This window comes from Podarcis filfolensis (genome assembly GCF_964270895.1).
Source record: "Podarcis filfolensis genome assembly, chromosome: 13".
Taxonomy (NCBI): domain Eukaryota; kingdom Metazoa; phylum Chordata; class Lepidosauria; order Squamata; family Lacertidae; genus Podarcis; species Podarcis filfolensis.
Genome location: NC_139615.1, coordinates 33,215,539 through 33,227,983, shown reverse-complemented (window position 1 = coordinate 33,227,983; position 12,445 = coordinate 33,215,539). Strand labels below are relative to the sequence as shown.

The 12,445-nt window shown below is 40.1% G+C and overlaps 1 protein-coding gene across 2 annotated transcripts in view; it reads left to right on the top strand.

Moving 5' to 3' along the window:
* Positions 1-1,650: 1,650 nt before the first annotated feature.
* B4GALNT2 (beta-1,4-N-acetyl-galactosaminyltransferase 2 (SID blood group)) overlaps positions 1,651-12,445 on the top strand; it is a 36,500-nt gene continuing 25,705 nt past the window's right edge. The window contains exons 1-2 of one of the 2 annotated variants that reach the window (XM_083583162.1): positions 1,651-1,790; positions 5,737-5,904. In XM_083583162.1, the coding sequence (XP_083439288.1) occupies positions 5,792-5,904 (113 nt within the window). In that variant the 5' untranslated portion in view covers positions 1,651-1,790; positions 5,737-5,791. Of the gene's footprint in view, positions 1,791-1,913; positions 2,067-5,736; positions 5,905-12,445 lie in introns of those variants that run through there. The other variant, XM_083583161.1, reaches the window with a different exon arrangement.

Here is a 12,445-nt window from a genome sequence, read left to right as displayed (position 1 = left end):
GCATTCTTGCTTAAGCTTCTTAATATTAGATTCCTGGTAATTCCCTTATATCCCTCTTAAAAAGAATAGACAAGACACTATCTTATGTAAAGTATATAAAAGAAGTTTACTCACACATTCAGTTCACAGATGGATCCCTGAAGGCAGACTTAGTTACAGAGTATATACATGTGGAACTACCCCATATAGGAGTTAGTCCCAGTGACTGCAGACTAGCAGTCACTGCAGCTCACATGACGAAAGCAAGATGGAGAAGAGAGAGGGTGCTGCCTGTCTTGCCTTTTTGTTACCTGGGCAGGTAAGGTCATGCCCACTTCTAGTCACATGCTAAAGGAAGTTTGTCCCAGCCCAGGAGGAAACAGGAAGTTCCGACTGGCTGGACCAAACATCCCCTTGCATGTCCACTCTAGGAATGTTGTAGTTGCCTGCTATCTGTGCATCACATCCCTCAGATCTTTCTGCAATTTACCCAACACTTTATTTAACTTCATTATCCACTTCTTCAGTGTTCTCTTATTTCCTAATCCAAGGTTGCTTTAACCAGATAACCCATTTATTGAGCATTTGTCCTTACTTGTTTGAAACAAAATTTGTAGGGATGTTAGATGAGATCAGCTATTTATTGCACCTTCATTCTCATTTGTTTGCACAGAGGTCATACAATGTTGCGTCATACAAGTGTTATCCCACACTTTCCAGTGTGTTGCCCTTATCGCAAAAACACCATTTTGTTTTCCTAAGAGGGAAACACATTCGCTACATGAGATCTACTTCATTTAGGTATAAAAATATTTACATAATGGTATATTATTAAAAAACCAAAGTTGCTTACAACCGCAATGTTCATATAGGAAAAAAAGCCATATCAAAGCTTAAAATCAATTACCATCGACTAACTATTAAGGCATTTTCTTAATTGCCCGCATAAGCTTAGCAGCATAGGAAAGTTTTCAGCAGGTGTTTAAAGGTGAAAATGGACGGCATCTGCTGAATCTTCTTCTTTTCTTTTTTTAATAACATAATAACAACAAAAAATAACAACAACAGCAACAGCAACAACAAAAGGATAAGAAGAAACATGAAAGAGAAAAGTTAAGGTAAGAAAGAAGTACATAAAATAGGTGAATGATAATACATCTTTGTGACTTCACTCCACCAGTGCTCATCGTTTTTTCATTCAAGTTATTATTTACTGTACATTGCAAATCATGTATCACTACATTATTTCTTGATATTATATTATCAAGATAACTTCACAAGCTTAGTCTAAACACATCAGCATGTTATCTTTAGAGCAGTGTTTACTCATGTACTCTTCGAACCATAACCATTGTGACCTTAATTTCTGATGTGTTCGATATCTTATTGCCGCAGTTAATTCTGCCAGTTCTATAAATTCTGTTAATTTATATAGCCAATGGTCATTTGTGGGTATATAATTTCCTTTCCAGTTCTTTGCAAGGAGTAACCTGGCTGCTGCAGTTGCATAAAAGAATAATTTTTTCCTGTGGTATCTCATCTCCTACTATACTTAGTAACTGCTGAATCTTCATTGCAGAACCCGAATTTGCCAATATGTGACTCAATCCCACCTGGAAACACCCTAAAAATACGTTTCTAGCTAGCGCAAGTAGAAAGGGAGGTCCTATAGGGGGTTTCTTGCAGGCATCAGGTCGGCCAGTGTGAGAACAGGATGCAAGGCTAGAAGGGGGATTGGCCCGATCTGGCAGGCTCTTACAATTTTCTTACAGGGACCCAGAGGTGTTCAAGGCATTGGGTCACAACAAAAGGTAAAACTTCTGTGAGATTAGCTTGCAATGTGCATTGTCTCAATAATGTTATTTGCCACACCTGTGGCTGGGTGGGGTTGGAGGCTCACAGATGCTTGGAGGCTACACCTCTGGGGCTGGAGGTGGAGCATGTTATTCTTCAGTAGGAGATACAAGGATATCGTTCTGACTGACCTGTCTTAGTGGAGTTGAGAGGTCTATGCTTGGCTCTTCTCCAGTGGGGAGTTTTCTCAGAATGGAAGCGGGATGTTTTCAGATCCTCCAGAAGTTATGGAGGTGAGTGGCTTTTGAAAAAATTATGTGGTGCTTTATGCAAAAAATAGAAGAAGAGGAAATAAGTTGAAGGACTCCAGTTTCTTTCCAATACAAGTGGATTTTTACCTATGAGGAAATGCGACTTTTACACTTACCTTGGAAGGCATGTTGCAACAAGCTCGAGTGGTTCTTTGTGATGTGATACTAGCCAAAAAAATCCCTTACTTTGGGACATTTTCTTAACTCGCGTTAGTTGGTGTCACCATGTATATATTGTACGCTATCTGATTGTAAATTAAGATACAATTCAGTAGTGATGTAAAAGTGTTGTACTCATATTATTAGCCTACCGTGTTGCTTTTGGGTTGTCATTTGTGTTGGATAGCCGAATGAGGAGGGGGTTGCTGTGGTGGGGCTATTTCTTAAGAGCTGCAACTCTTGCAAATTGAAGGTTGGCTGAAAACACAAAGTCCTGAGGAGAATAATGATGCCCATTTGCCTGGAGACTTTTCTGCATACAGTCCTGTTTTCTTGGCATTTGAGACTTCAGCTGGGATTTGGAATTGCAGAGAATTTCAGGCGCTTGTTTTATGTGTTTAACTTTAAAACTGTTGGTTTTCCCGTGCGGGAGGTTTTATCAAACTCGGTGATACAAAATCATTTTCTGATATGCATAGAAGTTTATTTTGAGTGTTATCTTTGTTTCCCTCTGCATGTTAAACAAAGGTGAATGGCAAATATCTTTTTTTTTTTAAAATAAATTTTTATTGATTTTCCAACATGAATTAAAACACATTACAACTAACAATACATAGACAAACAAACATATAAACACGTATAATTTCATAACCTCTTTTTCTTAAACCTTATTTCAACGACTTCCCCATACCTCCCTTTTCTGCATCCCTGTTTTAAACTTTTTCAGCAACCCCTAATTTCAATTACTTATGATTCACTTTCTTTAATCCTTTTTCTCTTACCCAATCATTTATCGCTGCAATTCTGTTTTACGTTACCCATGACATTTTAGCACTCATTAATTTTACAACAGTTCTTAAGATAAACTTTAAATTTCTTCCAATCTTCTTCCACCGTCTCTTTTCCTTGGTCGCGGATTCTGCCAGTCATCTCAGCCAGTCCCATATAGTCTATCACCTTCGTCTGCCACTCTTCCAGCGTGGGTAGTTCTTGTGTCTTCCAATACTTTGCTAAAAGAACTCTTGCTGCTGTTGTAGCATACATAAAGAACGTCCTATCTTTCCTTAACACCAATTGGCCTACCATGCCCAGGAGAAAGGCCTCTGGTTTCTTATGAAAGGTACACTTAAGGACCTTCTTAATTTCATTATAGATCATTTCCCAGAAGACCTTGATCCTTGGGCACGTCCACCAAAGGTGGTAGAAAGTACCTTCGGTTTCATTACATTTCCAGCATTTATTATTGGGCAAATGATAAATTTTTGCAAGCTTGACTGGGGTCATGTACCACCTATAAATCATTTTCATAATATTCTCTCTTAAGGCATTACATGCCGTAAACTTTATACCGGTGGTCCATAACTGTTCCCAGTCAGCAAACATGATGTCATGACCAATGTCTTGTGCCCATTTAATCATAGCTGATTTAACAGTCTCATCCTGTGTATTCCATTTCAACAGCAAGTTGTACATTCTTGACAAATTCTTAGTCTTGGGTTCCAACAATTCTGTTTCTAATTTTGATATCTCCACCTGAAAGCCAATTTTCCTGTCCTGTTTGAATACTTCATTTATCTGGTAATAATGAAGCCAGTCTCTTACTTTAAACTTCAGTTTCTCATAGCTCCGTAGTTTCACTTTTCCCTCCTCTTGTTCTATAATTTCCCAGTATTTTGGCCATTTAGATTCCATATTAAGTTTTTTCACTTCCTTAGCTTCCATTGGTGACAGCCACCTAGGGGTTTTATTTTCCAACAGATCTTTATACCGAATCCAAACATTATATAGTGCTTTCCTGACAATATGGTTTTTGAAACCTTTGTGAATTTTTACCTTGTCATACCATATATATGCATGCCAACCAAACCTGTTATTAAACCCTTCCAGATCCAAAATGTCTGTGTTCTCAAGAAGTAGCCAGTTTTTCAGCCAGCAAAATGCCGCTGATTCATAATACAGTTTTAAGTCTGGCAGGGCAAACCCCCCTCTTTCCTTTGCATCAGTTAATATCTTAAATTTTATTCTGGGCTTTTTGCCCTGCCAGACAAATCTAGATATGTCTTTCTGCCACCTCTTGAAACAGTCCATTTTATCCACAATCTGCAATGTTTGAAACAAAAACAACATTCTCGGCAAAACATTCATCTTAAGAATGGCAAATATCTTTGACTTTGGTTGCATGTGGTGGGAGAGGTATGTGCCATTTGTATAATGCATACACATAACGATCAGAAATTACGCATGTAAATAGGATCCGAAATGCAGTTTTTGCCACATGCAAGTTACCATTTTCTGGGTGTTAGAAAAAGAAAATGTCATTGTAACCGCTTGTAAAATTTAAAATGACGCCTTTTCCTGCTTTTATGAAGGGCACCCCAAGACATTTTGGAGCTGGAGGTGGGAAATCAAATGCCAACTTCTCCTGCTAATTTAATATGGGGTTGTGCACAACAACCAAGAGGCACCCAGGGACATGGAATCAATGTAATACTCCTATTTGTATTTTCAAAGCATAGGGAATTTTCAGTTTTCGAAAGGAGAAATTGTAGGACAGCAGAACTTTAAGAAAGCCCTACGAACAAGGAAGAATTAATGCAGGCACAAGGGCTCACAACCCATAATAAGTGGGATGGTATGGATGAACCATAAGTAAAATTCCAAATGTGAAGATTGCAAATATTCTGAAATGCCAAGAGTAGTATTCTGAAATGTAAGACTCGCCCTCCCCCCAAAAAAGGTTTTGGAATTGGTATGATTATTCGCATACTGGCTTATAAGAACATACAAAGGATAAGTACCATATTTTCCCCTCCATAAGACACACCTAGTTTTTAGAGGAGGAAAACAAGAAAAAAAACATTCTGAACGAAACAGTGGATGTATGATTTTTGTGGTTCATGCTGTGGCCACAGACATGTGATTTGATGGTGAGTTTGGGGTGACCCAATGCAAAAATTCCGAGGATGCATGTGGATCCGTGCTTTGTAACCAGGTTTTTGCACCATTGTGGCCCCCTCCCAGGCAGCCTCCTTTATCTCTAGGGTCCCTTATCTCTCTCCCTGGTCAGCAAACGATCCGCGGCTTTGTTTCAACACCCATTTCCCTCTTTTTTTTTTTAAAAAAAAAAGCATGATCTGCTTTTTGCCCCTGGGCAATTCATCTCCAGGGACCATGCATTCACTCCATAAGATGCACAGACATTTCCCCTTACTTTTTAGGAAGAAAAAAGTGCATCTTATGGAGTGAAAAATACAGTATGTTGCAAGCTGCATTTTCTTATTTGCAGTGACAACTTCCCAGCTGTGACTGCTTACCTTTTAATCTGCAAAAAGGTAATTCACTGAATTTAAGGGAGTGAATTCTCGGGAGCCAGATTTATTACATTGTATGCACTGCGACGACAAACAATATTGGTACCTTTATAAGAACATTTAGCTGAACAGTAAACACTGGGCTGGCTTGGAAACTGATCCTGTTCTCTGCCTTCTTACAGACTCAAGTGCATCTGTGTGATAATCTTCAGTTTATGTGCTGTATTCTATGTCTTCATGATGAAAGGACAGCTAACCGAAATCAAACTGGGGTGGGATGAAACTCCATTGTCCTTGAAGCTTTTGCCAGAAGAAAAATACAAGTCCATGTTCTTGTTTGATGGAATTTGGTAAGCTCTGCAAATGCAATTTCTTATTTTTAAAGTTTTTTCTTTCTTTTTTAAGTCATGAGACCAGGGAAATCCAACTCTCCCTTACTTCGGAATCCCAAATCTTTCAGTTTAAATGTTGCTTTTCACTGTGTGATTAAACCAATGTTGATGCTATGCTATTCTCCACCCTAGTCAAGGCTAACTACTTGTGACCCCTGCTCAGTTCCCCCCCCTGCTAACTTCCGTTTTCAAAACAGGTGTCTTGTTAAAAAAAGAAAAGAAAAAATAAAGAGAAAAGCACAAAACTTAAAACTGCTAAATTTATTTTGAATTGCAAGAATAAGTAATGCAACAATCTTTCATCATATTTCTCAAATGCAAAAGGAAATGTTTTAGCACAGAGATAATTTTGAATTATCTTATGAATTGTGATGGTTTCTCTCTCTTTTTATCAGCTGCAGCTCACTAGAAAAATGAATACATTTTAAAAAATAAGATTAAGATGTGACGAAGATTTAAAATTAGGTGCATTTTCACTTTTTACGTATACATTGCATAACCAACAATCAACTCTACAGTCTATTTCATATATGCAGAAAAAGACTATTCTAATTATTAATCACTTCAAAAATTATATTTTACTTTTTATATTTGGGAGAATTTCATTAGAAATTTATAAAATATGACAAAAACCACATACATAAAAAGAATTCTAATTGTGGATTACTTTTAACTTGATGATATTCTTCAAAATATAAAGTAATAGTAAAATATTATCAGAAATGTATGAAATATAACAAAAACTAATCAGTATAAAACTGTACCCTGCAAAGGTCAGTACTGCAACCCTCTGAGTTCTACCATATAGGCACCAACTGTGGATGAAGCTGTTATATTTGCTAGGTTAAAAAGGTAAAGGACCCCTGGATGGTTAAGTCCAGTCAAAGGTGACTATGGGGTTGCGATGCTCGTCTCGCTTTCAGGCCAAGGGAGGCCAAGGGAGCTTTCAGGCATTTGTCCGCAGACAGCTTTCCGGGTTGTGTGGCCAGCAGGACTAAACCGTTTCTGGTGCTGCACTTGCTACTCAGAATGGTGGTCTGTGGGCAGGGACATCAGCTGCTGGTCCCTGGCAATTTTACCACAACCCAGGTTAAATGGGATGCTTAAGGGTACCAGACCCTGGCAGTTGGAAGGAGGCTGGGTTTGCTGGTCCACCACATCAGAAAGCTTGAGAAACACTGATTTACTGGAAAGGAGGAGCACTTGCTTCAAACTTGCTTCAAAGGAATAAGCTGTTACACTTCTACAGTACAGTTAACACCAGAGTGGTGCATGCTCTAGTTATCTCCCGCTTGGACTACTGCAATGTGCTCTATGTGGGGCTGCCTTTGAAGGTGACCCGGAAACTTCAATTAATCCAGAATGCGGCAGCTAGACTGGTGACTGGGAACGGCCGGTGAGACCATATAACACCGGTCTTGAAAGACCTACACTGACTCCCAGTATGTTTCCGAGCACAATTCAAAGTGTTGGTGCTGACCTTTAAAGCCCTAAACGGCCTCGGTCCAGTATATCTGAAGGAGCGTCTACACCCCCATCGTTCAGCCCGGACACTGAGATCCAGCGCTGAGGGCCTTCTGGCAGTTCCCTCACTGCGAGAAGTGAGGTTACAGGGAACCAGGCAGAGGGCCTCCTTAGTAGTGGCGCCCGCCCTGTGGAATGCCCTCCCAGCAGATGTCAAGGAAATAAACAACTATCTGACTTTTAGAAGACATCTGAAGGCAGCCCTGTTTAGGGAAGTTTTTAAATGTTTGAAGTTTTATCATGTTTTAATATTCTGTTGGGAGCCCCCCAGAGTGGCTGGGGAAACCTAGCCAAATGGGTGGGATATAAATAATAACACTACTACTACTACTACTACTACTACTACTACTACTTGCTTCAGACTTGCTTCAAAGGAATAAGCTGTTATACTTCTACAGTTCAGTTAACAACTTATTCCTTTAAAGCAAGTTTTCAGCCCATCACAAGCACTGCAGGCCTTCCTCTTCCTTCTTGGTGTACAATGACTGTCAACTTGTTTGTTTTATTATTTTCAAACTTTATTAAGTCAAAACACAGCTCTGACTCTCAGCTTCTGCCTCCCAACTCCTAGCTTGCTCTCGGCTCACATAGCCGCTGGCTTTTGTCCTTCTCACTTCCAGTCAGGTGAAGGAGGGACCCTTCACAAGCTTCTGAAGAAACTTGCTTGACTAGTTCAGCAATGGAATTCTCCATTCGATTTTAACCATTGCAATATCCAGGACCTCAGGAATTGGAAGGGACGTTGGCATCATGCAGACCAAACACAGCCCTGCCCCCAAAATTGCAGCAGTGTCATAAAATTGTCATGGACTTCCTTGTGAGGCAATCGTTTCTGGGTGATGAATATGCATCTGATAAGCTTACTTTGCTGGTTGCTCCCTGGCACGTTAGGATTTTTATATCGGCTATCATAGAAGCATTTGGATCTTCTAAGTGACTCCCATGCTCTTGTTTTGGTATTAATATTTTATTGAAATAATGTCAATTATGAAGATATAAAGTGATACCAGGGGTGGGGGGCAGAGGGAGAAAAATAAGGAAAGAAAAAAGAACAAAAATGTGTGGGAAGGAACAATATACAAAAACGCAATGTAACGTACACCCATACATTCTTATATATGATGTTATTATCCTAGTACTTATGTAGATAATGATAGTCTACTACACTCTGTATAAATTCATTCCAAATGTTGTCATATTTATCCAAAGCCTACGTCTGTAAGCATAAGTCTGTTCATAAGTTGCGAGTGTTGTCATATAGACAGTATATTCCATATCCTCCTAACTGAGTTTGTCGTTTCCAGAGTCGCCTGGGATTTCAAATATTTTGATCCTAGTATTGTCCAACCAACTAAAGGTATATTCTAGTGTTGTCCATGTCAAAAAATTAAGACCAGCAATGGGTTTCCAATATTTAATACTTGGTATAGTGCTGTAGTTCCAAATTCTTGAATTTGTAACTGTATTCTCTGCAGGGATATTCTTGGTGTTGTTGAGCCCCAAAGACATTTCCTAAACAGGCACTTTATCTTTTGGAAATATGATCCAGATATAAAAACTGGAAGTCATTTCAGAATATAAATAAATCTGGGAATAATACTCATGCATTCACCCTTGCCCAAAGGGTAAAGTTCAATGACTCCCACCTATCAATATCTGAAGAAACCTCTTTTATTAATTTATATTCCCTGTGACTGTGTTATATCTCTTGGTATTAACATACCTAGATATTTAATAGATTTGGAACAAATCCAGAATTTATGCCAAAATCTGATTACACATTCATTCAAGGAATAGCGACTCCTGTGCTGTTCTTGTTGTGATTGGGAATTCGTAAATATTGTTCGTGTATTTTTGTATACACTCAAAGCTGGTTTGGAAACCAGAGTTTTCAGTTCTATTCTGAGTTTGTTTTATTTATTTGTACTTCATTCAGTTTATTACAATTAAATACATCATACCAGATGGGGAATGGGGATGTCTGGTGCCCAGTATCAGAAACAAAAGGGTTGGAAAGGAAAAGGCAAAATCTGAACAAGACAGTGCTTTTTTTTAAAGTGTCTCCAGCTACAATTAAGCAAAAGTAGTTCCAAAAATCAAACTAAGACTGAAACTGAAATGACAGTTTTGCATACTGCTTCAGAAGTTGAACAGTTTTCAGAAAGTGACTTGGCCCTAGAATACAAACCAAATTAAGTTCTTCAGGATCAAGAATTGAAACTCAACGCATCTGAAAATGCTATAATGCCAGGGTGTGTCAGAGGTTGCCTGAGCTCTTATATCCCAGCTTGATCACGGTGATCATCGGCAGAAATGTCATCGATGAGGCTCATTTGACAACAGCAAGAAAATGAGCCTTTAGTGAAGGGGTAGGCAACCTAATCGTCTTCTCAATATGGCCCACGGACGGTCCAGGATTCAGCATGTTTTTACATGAGTAGAACGTGTCCTTTTATTTAAAATGCATCTCTGGGTTATCTGTGGGGCCTGCCTGGTGTTTTTACATGAGTAGAATGTGTGCTTTTATTTAAAGCACATCTCTGGGTTATTTGTGGGGCCTGCCTGGTGTTTTTACATGAGTAGAATGTGTGCTTCTATTTAAAATGCATCTCTGGGTTATTTGTGGGGCATAGGAATTCGTTCACCCCCCCCAAAAAAAATATAGTCTGGCCCACCACATGGTCTGAGGGATGGTGGACCGGCCCCCTGCTGAAAAAGGTTGCTGACCCCTGCTTTAGTGTATTCAGCCCAATCTTGTACAATACTCTGCCAATAAATTCAGGAAGAACTTTCTGTGCCAACTTTTAATTGCCTGCTGAAAACTTCTGCTCCTCCAGGTGTTAAAGACTGCACCTTCTGCAATGGCTACTTGAAGTCTGTTTTCACCTTTTAATGGTTTTTATTGCACAGTTTTGTGTTTTTATTGCTGCAATGCTCAGCAGATGATGGACGTGGTTTGTGGCCCAGCGCACGGCCCCACCATCTTCCCAAAGCCCCGCCGCTCTGCTGGCCATTGCTCCGCCCCCCTTGGCCATCGCGGTCCCTTCTGGGTTTCCGCCAAAACCCAATTTCAAATTGACCAATCCACAGTGGCTGGGGGGGCAGAGGAGCAGACCATGACTGAGCAGGCTGCTCCATAGTCCGCTCCAAAGATTTAAAAGGGGGCCGGAACTGACTCCGGCAGCACAGTCAACCCTGGAGCATCATCACCTACTCTGCTGAAATATACTCAGAGTCGCAAAGTGATTTCATGCTCTTTATTCAGCTCATAGTGTTGAGGAGGAATGAATCAAAGTCCCCTCAAAGTATCTGCTTTATATACATTATTTACACAATGGGCTGCACATGATTGGCTAATTCCGGAATTCTACTGTAAGCCAATCAGGTTGTGGATTCACTTCTATCTGGAGCATGATTGGGTGGTTCCTGCCAACCGATCATACTGCTGCATTGTTCTAGGACCAATCAGACTGCTGCATTCTGAATCCTATTGTTCTAGGACCAGTCAGACTGCTGCCTTTTGGATCCTATTGTTCTAGGACCAATCAGACTGCTGCAGTTTGGATCCTATTCAACTCAGTACATAACATCGGCTCTCCCTCTAATTCTACCTTTCCTGACAGGCTAACATTTCTCCCTTGGGTGTTGCTACATTCGGTCGATGGTTGCTGTTTTTTCAAAACGGGGAAGGAATTTTCCCTGCTCTGCAGGTTTTGCCTTCCCCGTAGCAATTGTCACAACTTTGGCGGTTTTAGGCCTTGGGCGGAAACCTTTAGTCCAGCAATCGAAGGGGTGGGGTGGTGACTTTCTCCTTTTGGAGAGGTGATATCGGGGTTCCCCGTTAAAGGGGTCTTGAGGGGAGTCTCTGACCACAAACGCACAGCACTGGGCCATAGAATTTACCTCAGCAACGCGGAAGGGGGGCCAGCTGTGTAAACGCACATTTTGCAGTGTCCCCATGTTCCCTACTGACCCTGTCTTGCCTCAGACCCCCAACAGAGAGAACACAGCGAGGGGCTGAGAGGAATGCACACCCAATGCCTAAGCCAAGGTTTCCTACATCTGAAATTTTAATAAAGTTGTGGCCATTTTAATCCCAAATATATTGTCATGTGATTTCCTTGATCCATGGTTTGGCTCCCAGAGGGTGGGTAGGACTGTGCCCTGGCACGCAAACTGCTTCAACATATTTTTATGCCACTGTGTGTATATTTTTTTATAAAAGAACTTGTCATTTGAACTACAGCGATCCTGCCACTTGGCCTAATTTTCTGAACAAATGTGATAGCCATGTGCAACAAATTTTGGTGGGATTTTGGTGGACTTCCCCAAGATAATCATAAAAGAATATTCTCCATCTATCTTTTTACACAGAGAGGTTTTTTTTTTTATAAATATTTATTAGATTTTCCAATTTTATATAAACACAAAAAGAAAAAGAAAAATATTAAGAACAAATCAATTTCTATAGCAATCCTTCAATAACATATTTCTTTGACTTCCTCATACCTCCCCTTCTTGTTTTCTAGTTCAACTTGTTAATTCAGCAAATCCTAATCTCTTAACATTCCTTTTAAAATAACACCTTATTTTCCACTCAACTTTTTAAAATTTAATAACTTAAACAATTTTTGTCCCTATTATCTTTATCATAACAGCTAGAGACCACAAAAGTTCAATCCAACATCTTTTCAGAGTTCTATCTTTTTACACAGAGAGTTGCCAGTGGAGAAACTATTAACGGCCAATAGTTTCAGTGTTCCCTGCCAATAAATGTGTGTTCTCTTTTTGTTGCAAACTGTGTTCTTGTAGCATTTCTGGAATGACCGCTCCCCACATCAAATGGGGGGCGCCTTTTGCGTGGTTGCGCACAGCCCCCCGGATCCCAGTGCGGCTCCTGGTAGTTCGGGCTGGCTTCATCCTCCCCAGGCTGGATACCTGAAGGTCTCCGCCTACCTCAGCCAATCGCCCAGTC